General features: G+C 38.5%; 1 protein-coding gene across 2 annotated transcripts in view; it reads right to left on the reverse strand.

Moving 5' to 3' along the window:
• TPK1 (thiamin pyrophosphokinase 1) overlaps positions 1-22,148 on the reverse strand; it is a 1,063,326-nt gene that overhangs the window by 823,064 nt on the left and 218,114 nt on the right. For both annotated transcript variants that reach the window (XM_053714558.1, XM_053714559.1), the window contains exon 3: positions 8,308-8,382. In XM_053714558.1, coding sequence (XP_053570533.1) covers positions 8,308-8,382 — 75 coding nt within the window. The remainder of the gene's footprint in view (positions 1-8,307; positions 8,383-22,148) is intronic.

Genomic DNA, 22,148 nt, shown 5'->3' on the forward strand with positions numbered 1-22,148 from the left:
GTGGACCGGACACACCGTTGGAGAAAGTAATTTATCAGGTAAACATAAATTCTGTTTTCTCCAACATAGGTGTGTCCGGTCCACGGCGTCATCCTTACTTGTGGGAACCAATACCAAAGCTTTAGGACACGGATGAAGGGAGGGAGCAAATCAGGTCACCTAAATGGAAGGCACCACGGCTTGCAAAACCTTTCTCCCAAAAATAGCCTCAGAAGAAGCAAAAGTATCAAACTTGTAAAATTTGGTAAAAGTGTGCAGTGAAGACCAAGTCGCTGCCCTACATATCTGATCAACAGAAGCCTCGTTCTTGAAGGCCCATGTGGAAGCCACAGCCCTAGTGGAATGAGCTGTGATTCTTTCAGGAGGCTGCCGTCCGGCAGTCTCGTAAGCCAATCTGATGATGCTTTTAATCCAAAAAGAGAGAGAGGTAGAAGTTGCTTTTTGACCTCTCCTTTTACCAGAATAAACAACAAACAAGGAAGATGTTTGTCTAAAATCCTTTGTAGCATCTAAATAGAATTTTAGAGCGCGAACAACATCCAAATTGTGCAACAAACGTTCCTTCTTCGAAACTGGTTTCGGACACAAAGAAGGCACGACTATCTCCTGGTTAATGTTTTTGTTAGAAACAACTTTCGGAAGAAAACCAGGTTTAGTACGCAAAACCACCTTATCTGCATGGAACACCAGATAAGGAGGAGAACACTGCAGAGCAGATAATTCTGAAACTCTTCTAGCAGAAGAAATTGCAACCAAAAACAAAACTTTCCAAGATAATAACTTAATATCAACGGAATGTAAGGGTTCAAACGGAACCCCCTGAAGAACTGAAAGAACTAAGTTGAGACTCCAAGGAGGAGTCAAAGGTTTGTAAACAGGCTTGATTCTAACCAGAGCCTGAACAAAGGCTTGAACATCTGGCACAGCTGCCAGCTTTTTGTGAAGTAACACAGACAAGGCAGAAATCTGTCCCTTCAAGGAACTTGCAGATAATCCTTTCTCCAATCCTTCTTGAAGAAAGGATAGAATCTTAGGAATTTTTACCTTGTCCCAAGGGAATCCTTTAGATTCACACCAACAGATATATTTTTTCCATATTTTGTGGTAAATTTTTCTAGTTACAGGCTTTCTGGCCTGAACAAGAGTATCAATAACAGAATCTGAGAACCCTCGTTTTGATAAGATCAAGCGTTCAATCTCCAAGCAGTCAGTTGGAGTGAGACCAGATTCGGATGTTCGAACGGACCTTGAACAAGAAGGTCTCGTCTCAAAGGTAGCTTCCATGGTGGAGCCGATGACATATTCACCAGATCTGCATACCAAGTCCTGCGTGGCCACGCAGGAGCTATCAAGATCACCGATGCCCTCTCCTGATTGATCCTGGCTACCAGCCTGGGGATGAGAGGAAACGGCGGGAATACATAAGCTAGTTTGAAGGTCCAAGGTGCTACTAGTGCATCTACTAGAGTCGCCTTGGGATCCCTGGATCTGGACCCGTAGCAAGGAACCTTGAAGTTCTGCCGAGAGGCCATCAGATCCATGTCTGGAATGCCCCACAGTTGAGTAATTTGGGCAAAGATTTCCGGATGGAGTTCCCACTCCCCCGGATGTAATGTCTGACGACTCAGAAAATCCGCTTCCCAATTTTCCACTCCTGGGATGTGGATTGCAGACAGGTGGCAGGAGTGAGTCTCCGCCCATTGAATGATTTTGGTCACTTCTTCCATCGCCAGGGAACTCCTTGTTCCCCCCTGATGGTTGATGTACGCAACAGTCGTCATGTTGTCTGATTGAAACCGTATGAACTTGGCCTTTGCTAGCTGAGGCCAAGCCTTGAGAGCATTGAATATCGCTCTCAGTTCCAGAATATTTATCGGTAGAAGAGATTCTTCCCGAGACCAAAGACCCTGAGCTTTCAGGGATCCCCAGACCGCACCCCAGCCCATCAGACTGGCGTCGGTCGTGACAATGACCCACTCTGGTCTGCGGAAGGTCATCCCTTGTGACAGGTTGTCCAGGGACAGCCACCAACGGAGTGAGTCTCTGGTCCTCTGATTTACTTGTATCTTCGGAGACAAGTCTGTATAGTCCCCATTCCACTGACTGAGCATGCACAGTTGTAATGGTCTTAGATGAATGCGCGCAAAAGGAACTATGTCCATTGCCACTACCATCAAACCTATTACTTCCATGCACTGCGCTATGGAAGGAAGAGGAACGGAATGAAGTGTTTGACAAGAGTTTAGAAGTTTTGTTTTTCTGGCCTCTGTCAGAAAAATCCTCATTTCTAAGGAGTCTATTATTGTTCCCAAGAAGGGAACCCTTGTCGACGGAGATAGAGAACTCTTTTCCACGTTCACTTTCCATCCGTGAGATCTGAGAAAGGCCAGGACTATGTCCGTGTGAGCCTTTGCTTGAGGAAGGGACGACGTTTGAATCAGAATGTCGTCCAAGTAAGGTACTACTGCAATGCCCCTTGGTCTTAGCACCGCTAGAAGGGACCCTAGTACCTTTGTGAAAATCCTTGGAGCAGTGGCTAATCCGAAAGGAAGCGCCACGAACTGGTAATGCTTGTCCAGGAATGCGAACCTTAGGAACCGATGATGTTCCTTGTGGATAGGAATATGTAGATACGCATCCTTTAAATCCACCGTGGTCATGAATTGACCTTCCTGGATGGAAGGAAGAATTGTTCGAATGGTTTCCATTTTGAACGATGGAACCGTGAGAAACTTGTTTAAGATCTTGAGATCTAAGATTGGTCTGAACGTTCCCTCTTTTTTGGGAACTATGAACAGATTGGAGTAGAACCCCATCCCTTGTTCTCCTAATGGAACAGGATGAATCACTCCCATTTTCAACAGGTCTTCTACACAATGTAAGAATGCCTGTCTCTTTATGTGGTCTGAAGACAATTGAGACCTGTGGAACCTCCCCCTTGGGGGAAGCCCCTTGAATTCCAGAAGATAACCTTGGGAGACTATTTCTAGTGCCCAAGGATCCAGAACATCTCTTGCCCAAGCCTGAGCGAAGAGAGAGAGTCTGCCCCCCACCAGATCCGGTCCCGGATCGGGGGCCAACATTTCATGCTGTCTTGGTAGCAGTGGCAGGTTTCTTGGCCTGCTTTCCCTTGTTCCAGCCTTGCATTGGTCTCCAGGCTGGCTTGGCTTGAGAAGTATTACCCTCTTGCTTAGAGGACGTAGCACTTGGGGCTGGTCCGTTTCTACGAAAGGGACGAAAATTAGGTTTATTTTTGGCCTTGAAAGACCTATCCTGAGGAAGGGCGTGGCCCTTACCCCCAGTGATATCAGAGATAATCTCTTTCAAGTCAGGGCCAAACAGCGTTTTCCCCTTGAAAGGAATGTTAAGGAGTTTGTTCTTGGAAGACGCATCCGCTGACCAAGATTTCAACCAAAGCGCTCTACGCGCCACAATAGCAAACCCAGAATTCTTCGCCGCTAACCTAGCCAATTGCAAAGTGGCGTCTAGGGTGAAAGAATTAGCCAATTTGAGAGCACGGATTCTGTCCATAATCTCCTCATAAGGAGGAGAATCACTATCGATCGCCTTTACTAGCTCATCGAACCAGAAACACGCGGCTGTAGTGACAGGGACAATGCATGAAATTGGCTGAAGAAGGTAACCTTGCTGAACAAACATCTTTTTAAGCAAACCTTCTAATTTTTTATCCATAGGATCTTTGAAAGCACAACTATCTTCTATGGGTATAGTGGTGCGTTTGTTTAAAGTAGAAACCGCTCCCTCGACCTTGGGGACAGTCTGCCATAAGTCCTTTCTAGGGTCGACCATAGGAAACAATTTTTTAAATATGGGGGGAGGGACGAAGGAATAACGGGCCTTTCCCATTCTTTATTTACAATGTCCGCCACCCGCTTGGGTATAGGAAAAGCTTCTGGGAGCCCCGGGACCTCTAGGAACTTGTCCATTTTACATAGTTTCTCTGGGATGATCAAATTCTCACAATCATCCAGAGTGGATAATACCTCCTTAAGCAGAGCGCGGAGATGTTCCAACTTAAATTTAAATGTAATCACATCGGGTTCAGCTTGTTGAGAAATTTTCCCTGAATCTGAAATTTCTCCCTCAGACAAAACCTCCCTGGCCCCCTCAGACTGGTGTAGGGGCATTTCAGAACCATTATCATCAGCGTCCTCATGCTCTTCAGTATCTAAAACAGAGCAGTCGCGCTTACGCTGATAAGTGGGCATTTTGGCTAAAATGTTTTTGATAGAATTATCCATTACAGCCGTTAATTGTTGCATAGTAAGGAGTATTGGCGCGCTAGATGTACTAGGGGCCTCCTGAGTGGGCAAGACTCGTGTAGACGAAGGAGGGAATGATGCAGTACCATGCTTACTCCCCTCACTTGAGGAATCATCTTGGGCATCATTTTCAGTGTCACATAAATCACATTTATTTAAATGAGAAGGAACCTTGGCTTCCCCACATTCAGAACACAGTCTATCTGGTAGTTCAGACATGTTAAACAGGCATAAACTTGATAACAAAGTACAAAAAACGTTTTAAAATAAAACCGTTACTGTCACTTTAAATTTTAAACTGAACACACTTTATTACTGCAATTGCGAAAAAGTATGAAGGAATTGTTCAAAATTCACCAAAATTTCACCACAGTGTCTTAAAGCCTTAAAAGTATTGCACACCAAATTTGGAAGCTTTAACCCTTAAAATAACGGAACCGGAGCCGTTTTTAACTTTAACCCCTTTACAGTCCCTGGTATCTGCTTTGCTGAGACCCAACCAAGCCCAAAGGGGAATACGATACCAAATGACGCCTTCAGAAAGTCTTTTCTATGTATCAGAGCTCCTCACACATGAGACTGCATGTCATGCTTCTCAAAAACAAGTGCGCAATACCGGCGCGAAAATGAGGCTCTGCCTATGATTAGGGAAAGCCCCTAGAGAATAAGGTGTCTAAAACAGTGCCTGCCGATATTATTTAACAAAAATACCCAGATTAAATGATTCCTCAAGGCTAAATATGTGTAATATATGAATCGATTTAGCCCAGAAAATGTCTACAGTCTTAATAAGCCCTTGTGAAGCCCTTATTTACTTGAATAAAAATGGCTTACCGGATCCCATAGGGAAAATGACAGCTTCCAGCATTACATCGTCTTGTTAGAATGTGTCATACCTCAAGCAGCAAAAGACTGCTCACTGTTTCCCCAACTGAAGTTAATTCCTCTCAACAGTCCTGTGTGGAACAGCCATGGATTTTAGTAACGGTTGCTAAAATCATTTTCCTCATACAAACAGAAATCTTCATCTCTTTTCTGTTTCAGAGTAAATAGTACATACCAGCACTATTTTAAAATAACAAACTCTTGATTGAATAATAAAAAACTACAGTTAAACACTAAAAAACTCTAAGCCATCTCCGTGGAGATGTTGCCTGTACAACGGCAAAGAGAATGACTAGGGTAGGCGGAGCCTAGGAGGGATCATGTGACCAGCTTTGCTGGGCTCTTTGCCATTTCCTGTTGGGGAAGAGAATATCCCACAAGTAAGGATGACGCCGTGGACCGGACACACCTATGTTGGAGAAATCAAAAGATTTAAGAGATTTTAGTCCCCCAAATTTACACTTACCTTGTTTCCTCTCCAGGCTCTTCTGATCAGGTCTTCTTTACAAAAGCGGTTTGCGGGTGCACCTGATCGCGCTATTGAACTAAATATATAGTGCGCACCCACTCTGGTGTGGTGATTAGACAATGTGCCCGCGAAACGCTTTTGAAAGAAGAGCCTGGAGAGGAAACAAGGTAAGTTTAACATTGGGGGCTAAAATCTCTCAAATCTTTTGATTTTTAAAGCTGTCGCTAAGATAATTTGCAGAATAATGTAACATTATTTTTTCCATTTACTGTCCCTTTACCTTAGAATGTTTCCTTTATGCTCACTTAAATAAAGGGCAACATTCACTGTCTCCATGAATAGCACACAATTGCACAATAAATTAAAGGGTTATCAGTACCGAGTATATATAATATTATATAAATAAAAGGTTATTACAATTTGAAGGTTCAATTAATGACCGATACACAGACTGACAGGATAACTGACCAATCAACTAAGAGAAACAGCTTGATAACCAACCTATCTGATGAACAATACAGACAAGTTTGGATGTATATTACTATCTATGCATACAACTTACATATATATTTTCATCATAATAGTCAAAACTAAGGTTGAATAAGAGAAAAAGAGAGCTTTTCACAGCTACGATAAACTCTACAATGAAACAATTAGGTGACTGCAAAATTTTATTGAAAAGGTTAATTAGCCAATCCAGTCACAGTGAATTTGGACATACTGTATGTATATAATCATGTTGTCAATCTTAATATTTCAATACTTATAGATATGTACTGTATGATATTTGGTAATAAAAAAGAAAATAAGGAGATAATCAGTACAATAAGAAATATTGCATAATAATAATATGCTTTACTTGATAATTGTCCAATCAGATGACGGCAAGCGTGATGAACATCAACACTGACCAACCAAATATCTCCAATTTTGAGTGATAGCTAAAATGGCCAATTATTGCCGAACATAAAGTATATAAATCTTGCATGGAGATTGGCAGATCACCCTTTGAAAAATCCACGACAGCAAAATGTGTCAGTGGCGTTACTACTTCTCTTTTTTATTTTTTAATGTAACTCTATTCAACCACTTCTGAATGAGGGATATTTAAGGGGGAATTTATTTAATCTAATAGAATTGATCACAAGAATCCTAATGACTACAAATAATTTAAGTCAATAGAAAGTTTATATAGGCTTATGACTTTACTACTATTATTCTTAGGTATATTTAAACTCTATCTATCAATATTGACCATCTGATACATTAAAATTATTGGTCCTTATTCATAGGAGATTATATTTGTGATTTTAAGCTTCACTATTTTTTATTTAATGTTTTAATAACGGTTAAGTTTTAATTTGTCAAACAAAGAAAGATGTAATGAGTGCTTATAAAAGTACTCTTTCTTCGAGCTTTGCTGAATTTATTTTGATATCCATGGTCTAATCTGACAGCGGGAACCGCAGCATGTGCCACAGTGTTGGACGTAGGTACACTGGGCAGAGTGCAGTGTAATGTAGTACCTAAGTCCAATTGGCTCAAGGGGTTAACAAGCCCTGCTCTCATGCAATTGATTGCACAAGTGTAGGGGGCTAATTACACAAGCGTTTGCTCGTGCAATGCAAATTATGGGGAACAAATGTTATTAAGTGGCCAAGCAAAATAGTTGCTAGACAACCCATTGTTATTAATACTAGTCTTTTTCAGAGTTGTTAGTGATACTTCTATACATAATATACAGTAAAACAAACCAATAATTAAAAAAGCAGATGTGTTAACATTAATTTACAGGCACAATATTTGTATCAGAATTGCAATAATTACAAGTAATTGTTTTGTTGAATCTAGTATGTTCATGTATTTTTAATAATACTGAAATAACAAGAACACTTCTGTTGGACAAAATAAATCTGACAACTAAACTTTTGCACTTGACCATGCTAACACCAGTATTTTGCAACAACACTTCAATGTTTGTTGAATTTCTTCCACTTCCTGCCTCTGGTGTGGGGCAAATACGTCACACTGCTGGTAAGCAGTGGTCAAAATGAATCATGTCAGAAAATGTGAAATCTGGAAGCAAAGTCAAAAAACTTTGTTTTTTCGCTGTTCTTATCCATATATATGCGTCTTTAAAGGGACAGTCAAGTCCAAAAAAAAACTTTCATGTTTCAAATAGGGCGTGTAATTTTAAACAACTTTTCAATTTACTTTTATCACCAATTTTGCTTTGTTCTCTTAGTATTCTTAGTTGAAAGCTAAACCTAGGAGGTTCATATGCTAATTTCTTAGACTTTGAAGGCCGCCTCTAATCTAAATGCATTTTGATAGTTTTTCACCACTAGAGGGCATTAGTTCACGTGTTTCATATAGATAACATTGAGCTCATGCACGTGAATTTACCATGGAGAAAGCTCTGATTGGCTAAAATGCAAGTCTGTCAAAAGAACTGAAATAAGGGGGCAGTCTGCTGAGGCTTAGATACAAGGTAATTACAGAGGTAAAACGTGTATAATTATAACTGTGTTGGTTATGCAAAACTGGGGAATTGGTAATTAAGGGATTATCTATCTTTTAAAACAACAGAAATTATGGTGTTGACTGTCCCTTTAAATAAACAATAACAAAAGAAAAAACAATAAAATGTAAGTGAATAGAAGTACTTACACTTGTGCCACAGATGTTTTAACCGTATTGGATTCAGTGGTTGATTTAGAATGATAAGTCCATACTTCTCGTTTCCTATGAATAAAATAAACACATTTTAACTGACTGGTTTATCTGTGCGTAATTTTGGAAGATTCAAAGAAAAAACAATGCATTATTATTATTACTTTTTAGTGAAAACAGAAATTAGTCATTCAGTTTAGATATCTAACCTATAACATGCTATAGAAACAGTTAAATGGACAGTAAAGCCAAATTAAAGGTTTATGTTGTAATTTTTTTTTAACATTTTGCTATATTCCGTTATCAAAATTTGCTTAATTTTCCTGGTTTCCTTTGTTGAAAAAACTATCTAGGAATGCAGTACTGGGAGAAAGCTGGTAATTGGTGGCTGCACATATATGATTACTCTCATTGGCTCACCAGATACAGTATATTCACCTACCTCTCAGTAATGAATGTCTGCTCTTAAGCCTACTCTTCAACAAATTATACCAAGGGAACAAAACAAATCAGCTAATAGAAAAAAATTGGAAAGTTGTTTAAAATGCCATGCTCTATCTGAATCATGAAATTTAATTATTACTTTTCAATTATTTTAAGATGAGGATATAAACAACATAATGTATGTAAGAATTTACCTGATAAATTCATTTCTTTCATATTGGCAAGAGTCCATGAGTTAGTGACGTATGGGATATACAATTCTACCAGGAGGGGCAAAGTTTCCCAAACCTCAAAATGCCTATAAATACACCCCCCCCACCACACCCACAATTCAGTTTAACGAATAGCCAAGAAGTGGGGTGATAAGAAAGGAGTGAAAGCATCAACAAGGAATTGGAATAATTGTGCTTTATATAAAAAAATCATAACCACCATAAAAAGGGTGGGTCTCATGGACTCTTGCCAATATGAAAGAAATTCATTTATCAGGTAAATTCTTACATAAATTATGTTTTCTTTCATGTAATTGGCAAGAGTCCATGAGCTAGTGACGTATGGGATAGCAAATACCCAAGATGTGGAACTTCACGCAAGAGTCACTAGAGAGGGAGGGATAAAAATAAAGACAGCCAATTCCACTGTAAAGTTAATCCACAACCCAATTCAAAAGTTTTAATCTTTATAATGAAAAAAAAATGAAATTATAAGCAGAAGAATCAAACTGAAACAGCTGCCTGAAGTACTTTTCTACCAAAAACTGCTTCAGAAGAAGAGAAAACATCAAAATGGTAGAATTTCGTAAAAGTATGCAAAGAAGACCAAGTTGCTGCTTTGCAAATCTGATCAACAGAAGCTTCATTCTTAAAAGCCCAGGAAGTGGAAACTGACCTAGTAGAATGAGCCGTAATCCTGTGAGGCGGGGAATTACCAGACTCCAAATAGGCATGATGAATCAAAAGCTTTAACCAAGATGCCAAATAAATAGCAGAAGCCTTCTGACCTTTCCTAGAACCAGAAAAGATAACAAATAGACAAAGTCTTTCTGAAATCTTTAGTAGCTTCAACATAATATTTCAAAGCTCTTACCACATCCAAAGAATGTAAAGATCTCTACAGAGAATTCTTAGGATTAGGATACAATTTCAACAATTTCTCTACTAATATTGTTGGAATTTACAACTTTAGGTAAAAATGTAAAAGAAGTCCGCAAAACCACCTTATCCTGATGAAAAAACAGAAAAGGAGACTCACAAGAAAGAGCAGATAATTCAGAAACTCTTCTAGCAGAAGAGATGGCCAAAAGGAACAATACTTTCCAAGAAAGTAATTTAATGTCCAGAGAATGCATAGACTCAAACGGAGGAGCCTGTAAAGCCTTCAAAACCAAATTAAGACTCCAAGGAGGAGAGATTCATTTAATAACAGGCTTGATACGAACCAAAGCCTGAACAAAACAATGAATATCAGGAAGATTAGCAATTTTTCTGTGAAACATAACAGAAAGAGCAGAGATTTGTCCTTTCAAGGAACTTGCAGACAAACCCTTATCTAAACCATCCTGAAGAAACTGTAAAATTCTAGGAATTCTAAAACAATGCCAAGAGAATTTATGAGAAGAACACCATGAAATGTAAGTCTTCCAAACTCGATAAAAAATCTTTCTAGACACAGATTTACGAGCCTGCAACATAGTATTAATTACTGAGTCAGAGAAACCTATATGACTAAGCACTAAGCGTTCAATCTCCATACTTTCAAATTTAATGATTTGAGATCCTGATGGAAACACTGGCCTTGAGATAGAAGGTCTGGCCTTAACAGAAGTGGCCAAGATTGGCAACTGGACATCCGAACAAGATCCGCATACCAAAACCTGTGTGGCCATGCTGGAGTCACCAGCAGTACAAACGAACACTCCATTATGATTTTAGAATCACTCTTGGAAGAAGAACTAGAGGCGGAAAGATATAAGCAGGTTTATAACTCCAAGGAAGTGTCAGCGCATCCACTGCTTCCGCCTGAGGATCCCTGGACCTGGACAGATACCTGGGAAGTTTCCTGTTTAGATGAGAAGCCATCAGATCTATTTCTGGAAGCCCCCACATCTGAACAATCTGAAAAAACACATCTGGGTGGAGAGACCACTCTCCCGGATGTAAAGTCTGGCGACTGAGATAATCCGCTTCCCAATTGTCTATACCTGGGATATGGACTGCAGAAATTAGACAGGAGCTGGATTCCGTCCAAGCAAGTATCCAAGATAGTTCTTTCATAGTTTGAGGACTGTGAGTCCCACCCTAATGATTGACATATGCCACGGTTGTGACATTGTCTGTCTGAAAACAAATAAACGGTTCTCTCTTCAGAAGAGGCCAAAACTGAAGAGCTCTGAGAATCGCACGGCGTTCCAAAATATTGATTGGTAATCTCGCCTCTTGAGATTTCCAACCCCCCTGCGCTGTCAGAGATCCCCAGACAGCTCCCCAACCTGAAAGACTCGCATCTGTTGTGATCACAGTCCAGGTTGGACGAACAAAAGAGGCCCCTTGAACTAAACGATGGTGATCTAACCACCAAGTCAGAGATAGTCGAACATTGGGATTTAAGGATATTAATTGTGATATCTTTGTATAATCCCTGCACCATTGAATCAACATACAAAGCTGAAGAGGTCTCATGTGAAAATGAGCAAAGGGGATCGCATCCGATGCAGCAGTCATGAGACCTAAAACCTCCATGCACATAGCTACTGAAGGGAAAGATTGAAACTGAAGGTTCCGACAAGCTGCAACCAATTTCAGACGTCTCTTGTCTGTTAGAGACAAAGTCATGGATACTGAATCTATTTGGAAACCTAAAAAGGTTACCCTTGTCTGAGGAATCAAAGAACGTTTTGGTAAATTGATCCTCCAACCATGTTTTTGAAGAAACAACACTAGTTGATTCGTGTGAGATTCTGCAGAACGTAAAGACTGAGCAAGTACCAAGATATCGTCCAAATAAGGAAACACAGCAAAACCCCGCTCTCTGATTACAGAGAGTAGGGCACCGAGAACCTTTGAAAAGATCCTTGGAGCTGTCGCTAGGCCAAAAGGAAGATCAACAAATTGGTAATGCTTGTCTAGAAAAGAGAATATCAGGAACTGATAGTGATCTGGATGAATCGGAATATGAAGATATGCATCCTGTAAGTCTACTGTGGACATATAATGCCCTTGCTGAACAAAAGGCATAATAGTCCTTATAGTCACCATTTTGAATGTTGGTATTCTTACATAACGATTCAATTTTTTTAGATCCAGAACTGGTCTGAAAGAATTCTGTTTCTTTGGGACAATGAATAGATTTGAATAAAACCCCAGACCCCGTTCCTGAAAAGGAACTGGCACAATTACCCCAGATACCTCCAGGTCTGAAACACACTTCAGGAAAGCCTGAGCCTTTTCTGGGTTCACTGGAATGCGTGAGAGAAAGAAACTTCTCACAGGCGGTCTTATTTTGAAACCTATTCTGTACCCTTGAGAAACAATGTTCTGAATCCAATGATTTTGGATTGAATTGATCCAAACATCCTTGAAAAATATTAGTCTGCCCCCTACCAGCTGAGCTGGAATGAGGGCCGCACCTTCATGCGGATTTGGGGGCTGATTTAGAGCTTTTAAATGGCTTGGATTTATTCCAGACTGAAGAAGGCTTCCAATTGGAAACTGTTCCCTTAGGGGAAGGATCAAGTTTCTGTTCCTTATTTTGTCGAAAGGAACGAAAACGGTTAGCAGCCTTAAATTTACCTTTAGATTTTTTATCCTGAGGCAAAAAAGCTCCCTTCCCCCCAGTGACAGTTGAAATAATTGAATCCAACTGAGAACCAAATAATTTATTACCTTGGAAAGAGAGAGATAGCAACGTTGATTTAGAAGTCATATCAGCATTCAAAGATTTAAGCGATAAAGCTCTTCTAGCTAATATAGCTAAAGACATATCTGACATCAATTCTAATGCTATCAAAAATGGCATCACAAATGAAATTATTAGCATGTTGAATTAACTTAACAATGCTATACACATTATGATTTGGTACTTGTTGCGCTAAGGTTTCCAACCAAAAAGTTGAAGCAGCTGCAACATCAGACAAAGAAATAGCAGGCCTAAGAAGATGACCTGAACATAAATAAGCGTTCCTTAGATAAGATTCAAGTTTCCTATCTAAAGGATCTTTAAAAAAAGTACTATCTGCCGTAGGAATAGTAGTACGTTTAGCAAGAGTAGAGATGGCCCCATCAACTTTAGGGATCTTTTCCCAAAACTCCAATCTATCAGACGGCAAAGGATACAGTTTCTTAAACCTTGAAGAAGGAGTAAAAGAAGTACCCAGTCTATTCCATTCCATAGAAATCACATCTGACATAGCATCAGGAACTGGAAAAACCTCAGGAATAACTACATGATGTTTAAAAACCGAATTTAAATGTTTACTAGTTTTAATATAAAGAGGACTAGTCTCTTCCATATCTAATTCAATCAACACTTCTTTTAATAAGGAATGAATATACTCCATTTTAAATAAGTATGAAGATTTGTCAGTGTCAATATCTGAGGCAGAATCTTCTGAACCAGACAGATCCTCATCAGAGATAGATAAATCAGAATGTTGTCGGTCATTTAAAAATTCATCAATCTTATGAGAAGTTTAAAAAGACCTTTTATGTTTATTAGAAGGCGGTATGACAGACAAAGCCTTCTGAATGGAATTAGAAACAAATTCTCTCACATTAACAGGAATATCCTGAGCATTATATGTTGAAGGAACAGCAACAGGTAATGGATTACTACTAATGGAAATATTGTCTGCATGTAAAAGTTTGTCATGACAACTATCACAAACTACAGCCGGAGGAACAGTTACCACAAGTTTACAACAAATGCACTTAGCTTTGGTAGAACCGACATCAGGCAGCAGGATTCCAGTAGTAGATTCTGGGACAGGGTCAGATTGAGACATCTTGCAATATGTAAGAGAAAAAATAACATATAAAGCAAAATTATCAATTTCCTTGTATGACAGTTTCAGGAATGGGAAAGAAATGCAAACAAAATAAGCCTCTGGAAACCAGAAGCAAAAAGAACCAAAGTCTTAAATAATTTCAAAAGTTTGGCGCCAAGTATGACGCCCACAACTGACAAAATATTTTTTGGTGCCAAAAACATCTGCAACGAACACGAGCGTCATAGATGACGCAACCACGTGAAAACTCTCGGCACCAACTAAGACGCCGGAAATGACGAAATTACGTCTACAAATGTAATTCTCGCGCCAAAAAAGACTCGCGCCAAGAATGACGCAATAAATTATAGCATTTTGCGCTCCCACAAGCCTAACAGCCCGCAATTTAGAAAAGAGAGTCAATTTTGAAAATTTCAGGTAAGAATTTTTTTTTATATATATATATATATATATATATATATGCATTTCCCAGAAATGAAACTGACAGTCTGCAAAAATGAAATATACTGATAACCTGAATCATGGCAAATATAAGTACAAACATATATTTAGAACTTTACATATAAAGTGCCAAACCATAGCTGAGAGTGTCTTAAAAAAAGGAAACATACAGCAGAGGTAATGGTATATAACAGTATATCGTTGATCTGAAAAGGGAGGTAGGAGATGAATCTCTACGACCGATAACAGAGAACCTATGAAATAGATCCCCGTTAGGATGACCATTGTATTCAATAGTTAATACTCCCTTCACATCCCTCTGTCATTCACTGCACTCTGAGAGGAACCGGGCTTAAAAAAAAGCTGAGAAGCGCATATCAATGTAGAAATCTAGCACAAACTTACTTCACCACCTCCATAGGAGGCAAAGTTTGTAAAACTGAATTGTGGGTGTGGTGGGGGTGTATTTATAGGCATTTTGAGGTTTGGTAAGCTTTGCCCCTCCTGGTAGGATTGTATATCCCATACGTCACTAGCTCATGGACTCTTGCCAATTACATGAAAGAAATGGAGCCTTCTATATCCATCTATTCTACAAAATATTATTACATATTTCCCGACATTAGTATGCCCAAAAAACAGGAGACATTTTGGGGGACATTGTTGTAATGGGATGTTGGATGAAAAAATACCTTTGGGTAAGACCTGTCAATTGTACTTTTCTACCACTTTTAAGAATCATAACGGAAAAGCTGGTAACTGTTTGGTACATGTTTGATAAACACTCGACAGCCATCTTTAGTGTGGAAATGTTTGGTACATAATGGTATTTTAATAGTAGAGGGCTTTCACAATTCAAAATGCAGCTTTTGTGTTATAATGCACAGGGATCTCTGCCAAAATGTATACATTTAAATGAGAAGTTTTTCAAAATCAGAAATGTCCATTTATTCCTTATAGTCCTGCAATTTTCAGGACTGTTGGCAAGTTATCTATTTTCACACTTTTGTAAACAAAAAGTTTGCCATTTTCTATGCATTGGTTTAGTGAGAGGCCTTAATCTATGAAGTTAATAACACATTTTTACTCTTAAATTTACTTTCATACACATTTTGGGCAAGATTACGAGTGGAGCGCAATATATTTGCGCTGCACTCAGTAATACCAGTGCACGGAAATGTGCGCTGGTATTACAAGTGCGGCACAATGCCCAACGCCCGTAAGCTCTGCACTCACGATAGTGCACTTCCATAGGCTTCAATGGGAGTCTCGCTCTCATGCCAATAGACACGGCAAACCACCTAGTGTAGCGCAGGGGGCAAATCGCACAGCAATAAATAAATATATATGGATGTGTGTGTGTGTGTGTTTATATGTGTATATACACATATTAACACATAAATAAATATGCATATAAGCATATACATATATATTTATAGTGAAAACACAGTCCCCCATTGACCTCCATGTAAAGGCACTTTTAGTGCCGTTTAGTTTTTTTTCGAACACCCCACATCCCCTTACTTTAACCCCTTAAAGATTTTCATATGTTTATTTAAGACACTCTGTTGTCCTCTTTATTTTGGGGGCAATTGGGGCAACTTTTTTCATTATCCCTTTAACGACCGAGGACGTGCTAGGTATGGCCTACAAAAAAATGGCCCTTAACAATGGTGGACGTACCTAGCACATCCTCAGTGAAAAGGAGCATTGGAAGCGATCACTTCCAGTCGCTCTAAGGGTATTGCAGCAATACCTCTATATTGAGGCATCGTGCAATACCTGCCAGTCAGAAACTGATGCAGAGAGGGCCACTCTGTGACCCTCTCTGCATCAGCCAGGGATGGTGCTGATCGTTGGTGGCGTGGGAGGGTTAGGAGGGAGGTGAGTAAACGGCCCATCACAGGAGGGGGGGCGGGAGCAGGTGGGACTGCTACGCTACAGAAAAAACAGAGTGGCAGTGAGGGGGGATGAGGGAGAGGGGGGCTCCTATGATGGAAAGGAGTGGGAAAGCGATCTGAGAGATGGAGGGGTAAATTAGGGTGGGCAGCTACACAACAGAAAAAAATTATAGCAAAATGAGTACTGGCAGACAGTTGCCCGTACCTAAGATGGCGGCTAATAGGTAGAGGGAGATCCTACACTGCTGAAAATATATATTTTTAAAAATTATATAAAAAGAAAACAACCCCCCCCCCAAAAAAAACAACGTATTTTCCTGCTAGCAGACTTTCTGCCAGTACTTAAGATGGGGGGGACCATTGGGGGGGACAGGGAAGGGAAGACAGCTGTTTGAGAGGGATCACGGAGGGATCAGGGGGTGGGATATGTCAGGTGGGAGGGTAATCTATACACTAAAGCTAAAATTAACCTTACAAGCTACCTAATTAATGCCTTCACTGCTGGCCATAATACAAGTGTGGTGCGCAGCTGCAATTAGCGTCCTTCTAATTACCAAAAAACAATGCCAAAGCCATATAAGTCTGCTATTTCTGAACAAAGGGGATCCCAGAGAAGGATTTATAACAATGTGTGCCATGATTGCACAAGCTGTTTGTAAATAATTTCAATGAGAAACCTAAAGTTTGTGAAAAAGTTAATGATTTTTTTTATTTGATCGCATTTGGCGGTGAAATGCTGGAATGAAATATACCACAATGGGCCTAGATCAATACTTTAAGTTGTCTACTAATATAAAAATATATAGTTTTGATAGGTAAATATAAAAAGGCTCTATTTCTTTTTAAATGAAGTGATAGAAAAAATGCTAAAAATACTCTGGTCTTTTGGGGAATTTTTTGTCTGAAATGCCCAGCCCTTTAAGGGGTTAAGGGAGTAAACATTGGGTATTTCTAAACTCAGGACAAAATTTAGAAACTATTTAGCATGTTTTTTTTTTTGGTGGTTGTAGATGCGCAACAGATTTTGGGGGTCAAAGTTAGAAAAATTTGTTGTTTTTTTTTTTCATTTTTTTCATAATATTTTATAAAAAAAAAATATAGTAAATTATATGATATGATGAAAATAATGGTATCTTTAAAAAGTCCCTTTAATGGCAAGAAAAACAGTATATAATGTGTGTGGGTACAGTAAATGAGTAAGAGGAAAATTACAGCTAAACACAAACACTGCAGAAATGTAAAAACAGCCCTGGTCCTTAACGGTAAGTAAATTAAAAAACGGTCTGGTCATTATAGGGTTTATCAGAGCCCTGATCTCTGGTTAATGATTTCTAGCACAAAGTGAAACCGCAAGCTTGCAGTCATGCTAACCAGCCACTTGTAATGGCTGGTTATTTAACTTGTGCCCCTGAACCGAAAATGGGCTGGCTCCTAAGCTTACATTCCTGCTTTTTCAAATAAAGAAACTAAGAAAACAAAGAAAAATTGATAATAGGAGTAAATTAAAAAAAGTTGCTTAAAATTGCATGCTCTATCTGAATCATGAAAGAAAAAAATTGGGTTTCATATCCCTTTAACAGCATATCCTTTGCCCCTCTCAGTAGGAGTAGTGCAAGGCTCTGCCTGGTTCCCTTGCGTTCTATCTATATGTACTCCCTTGGAAATATATACTCCTTTGGATTCCAGTACTACCTATATGCTGATGATACCCAAATCTACCTTACCTCCTCTCTCCCTCTTTACTCAAACTAATTACAAACTGTCTATCTAAAAACTGAGCTGCTTCTTATTTCTCCCTCTTTGAGACATCCTATACCTGACATTTCTCTCACAGTTAGAGCCCCTATTCTCAGCACCTTACAGCAGGTCCGCTATCATGGTGTCACACTTGACTCTGAACTCGCATTCACTATACATATTCAAGCTGTTACCAAATCCTAACGTGCGTGCCTACATATTTCCAGAATTCAACCTTTCCTTAGTCATGAAACTACAAAAATACAAATTCCCCCATTTTGTCACACATTGACTACTACAATCAACATCTAAATGGCCATCCCAAAACACTGCCTTTCCCCACAATAAATCATGAATGCTTCAGCTGAACTCATCCACCTACGTCCCCGATCTATATCAGTTACTCCACTCTGCCAGTCTCTACATTAGCTCCCGTACACTCTAGAATACAATTCAAAGTATTAACCCTAACCTATAAAGCACTCAACAGCCTCACTATAGTTCCTGTCTCATCTCCAAATACTCCCCAAGCTGCTCTCTTCGATCAACCTCTAACCTATGTCTTTCCACTCATTATCTCTACATCGCTCTCTCGCCTCCACGAGACTTCTCACGCGCTGCTCCTGTCCTCTGGAACTCTGTACCCCGCTCAAACTGTCTCCAATCTTGTAGAGCTTCAGACACTCTTTGAAAATCCACCTATTTAGAGACGATTACAATCTCTCCTTTGATTACAATCTCTCCTCGCTGCTGCAACTACAGTCAATGTGACAAGTCACCCAATTCTTACGTCCCTGCACCCTCAGTCTGTAGACTGTAAGCTCTATGGAGCAGGGCCCTCCTCTTTCTGTACTAGTTTTGTTTAGTCTCATGTATTTGTATCTTGTCACAAATCGTTTTCATTGAATACCCCTATCTCTTTTTCCAGCCCTACAGAAGCTTGTAGCGCTATACAAATAAATTATTATTATTATTATTATTATTATTATTATATGTGTTGCTGTGGCTATGCTAGATGCTGAGCCTGTTATTTTTTTCAAATAGATAAGGAAGTTACCTCCTATATAATTAATGGATGCTCTAAGGCCAAGATTCTAGTTATGTGATATAGTTAAGCATTTGTGATCTTTGGCTTTTACCATACATGGGTTTCACCACTAGGGAAGTATGTACTAGAATCAGGAAGTATTCAGGTTTTATGAGGCATAATAACCCATACTCTGCTCTTGTTAAACAGTTTATTAAAGGGACACTGAACCCAATTTTTTTCTTTTATGATTCAGATAGAGCATGAAATTTTAAGCAACTCTCTATAACCCAGGTTCTCAACCAAAAATGGGCCGGCTCCTATGCATCATATTCCTGCTTTTTAAATAAAGATAGCAAGAGAACGAAGATAATTTGATAATAGGAGTAAATAAGAAAGTTGCTTAAAATTGCATGCACTATCTGAATCATGAAAGAAAACATTTGGGTTTAGTGTCCCTTTAATGTGCATAACTAAGACACCAGGCACTAACAGGACAGCAAATGGTTAAGCCTTATGTTAGGTAGCCAATAACCAGTAAGACTGACGCTACATAAATTTTAAAGATACTGGATTTTAAAATTTAACCTAGTACCCTTAAAGAGTTAAATTCGCAGTATGATCGGATTAATTACTGGAATTACTTCATAACCAAATCTGCTACAGTTGTGTGAGTTATTATGCAATATTTTATAATTATATATTCTCTTCCATGAAGGTATTTAAATGTTTGCATATATTGTGTATACATTGTTCTCTGAAATGTATTCCTTGATACACGTATTTGGTCATCCATTGTCTGTAAGGGGGGGGATATGTCAGGACTCTTGGTGATTTCAGCTTAACCTTCTGTGCACAAAACAGTGATTGTCTTGAGTTTTATTCTAACGTGTAAGGTGCTTATATTTAAACTAATATAATAAACTATTGATTTTATGGAGTGCTGGTCTAGGATTATTAATCTGTTTACAAAAAACAGATGTCCTGTATTATAAGTCATTGGGCTGAGCTGTAGATTATTTAAAAAGGGACATGAAATAAAAAAATGTTCTTTCATTATTCAGATAAAACATAACATTTTAAACATCTTTCCAGTTTACTTCTATCATCAATTTTGCTTGCTTCTTTTAGTATTCTTTGTTGAAGGAACAGCAATGCTCTACTGAGAGCTAGCTGGACCAATGACAAGAGGCATATATGTGCAGCCACCAATCAGAAGCTAGCTCTCATCTTCTGAGCCTATCTATGAATGCTTTTCAACACAGGATACCAAGAGAACTAGGCAATTTAGATAGTGGAAGTAAACAGGAAAGCTGTTTAAAATGGTATGCTCTATCTGAAACATGAGGGAATTTTTGGGGGTTTAATGTCCCTTTAATTTCTGATGCCTATAAAAATTACTTTAATGTCCCTTTAAGTGTGCATCTTGTTTAATGATTAATAACATTGTTAACCTTCACCAGCTCTTTGAGTACGGAACAGCAACTCTAACATTGTCCCCAGTATCTAAAGGTTGTACATGTATTCTACAAGTAGGTATTTTAAAATAGCAAATTGAAGGGACATAGAACCCCACATTTTTTCTTTCATGATTAAGAAAGAGCCATCAATTTTAAGCAACTTTCCAATTTTCTTCTATTAACTAAATTGATTAATTCTCTTCATATCCTTTGTTGAAAAGCATATCTAAATAGGCTCAGTAGCTACTGATTGTTGACTGCACATAAATGCCTTGTGTGATCGGCTCACCCATGTGCCTTGCTATTTCTTCACCAAAGGATTCCTAAAGAATGAAGCAAATTAGATAATAGAAGTAAATTGGAATGTATAAAATTGTATTTTCTATCTGAATCATCAAAGAAACATTTTGGGTTTCATGTCCCTTTAATAATTCAGATTTATATAAAATAAAAATGTTAACTTTCTCATTAAAGTACCAGAGAATTATTTGATTTTACATTGTTCCAAGACTCTGGCTGTAACAAATTACTGCAGTATATTTTCTATGCAAGATATTTACAAGATATTTTATCAAAAGGAAATATGTTCAAGCTAATACGTTTAATCTGTCCCTTATGTCTGACTTTGTAAACATATTTATCTGTTATTTTAATGTATTCCTTAATAATTAATCTACAGACTAAAGTCATTCATCTCTTTCAAGTTAGTCACATATTTTTAGGAAATAGTCTCTTTCTAAACAGCTAAACTTAAAAAAAAAAAAAATAATGTCTACGTTTTACAGCTGGCAAAATTCCTATAACAGTTTTATTTGTTTGAAATTATTAAGGGCAAGATTACAAGTTGAGCACAAAATATTGCTTCTGTGAAAGTGATATTTGTGCTGAACTTAGTAATACCAGTGCACGCAAATGTGCACTGTTATTACAAGTGAGGTGCAATGGGAAAGTGAACGAGAGCGCGCTTCCATAGGCTTCAATGGGAGCCTCGTTCTCATGCCACCAGACACTGCATGAGAACGTGTGCAGCAAAGGAGGTAATTTGCGCAGGGATGAGCAACAAATATAAAAAATCTATACATATACATTTATGTGTTTATATATATATATATATATATATATATATATATATATATATATATATACACACACACACATACATACACACACCGGAATATATATATAAAATCTTATACATATATATTTACTGGGAACACACAGTTCCCATAGACAGAAAAAAATCGGCATTGAAAAGTGCCTTTACATTGCTAACAACTTCAGTGCCAACTTTATCTCACAAAAACTGCTCAATGAAAGAGAATCTGCATCCTTTGAAACGCGTCAGGGTATTGTTATAGGGTATCTGACTACCTGATTTTAGCACTTTATGTACATTATTTATCTTTTACTCTAACATTACTTTGTGATATCCATACCGGACTTATGCTTATTTGAAATCATTGCTTGTAACAAATTGAGAACACTACCCGGTGCATCTCCATAAGGACAATTTGTACATTCATTGTTGTTAACATACATCACAGTGTTTGAGGGCATCGAATGTGAGTTTAATGTGTGCTTGCTTTTATCTTTGGTTATATAATAAAAACAGTATTACACTATAAATGACCTTTTGTCTTCTTGGGTACACCTGTGGATGAGGAAGTATATACCAAGACTGCACACTCCAAGAGGTTGACGAGCACCTCCGCACACAAAGTTTGAAAGACTACCATTGGAGGAACCAAATCCCCACATACTCCAAGAGTTGGATGAAGCCATAGAAGCATACACTGGTATCTGGAATTAATCTACCACAAAGAACC

This window comes from Bombina bombina, chromosome 5 (genome assembly GCF_027579735.1).
Source record: "Bombina bombina isolate aBomBom1 chromosome 5, aBomBom1.pri, whole genome shotgun sequence".
Taxonomy (NCBI): domain Eukaryota; kingdom Metazoa; phylum Chordata; class Amphibia; order Anura; family Bombinatoridae; genus Bombina; species Bombina bombina.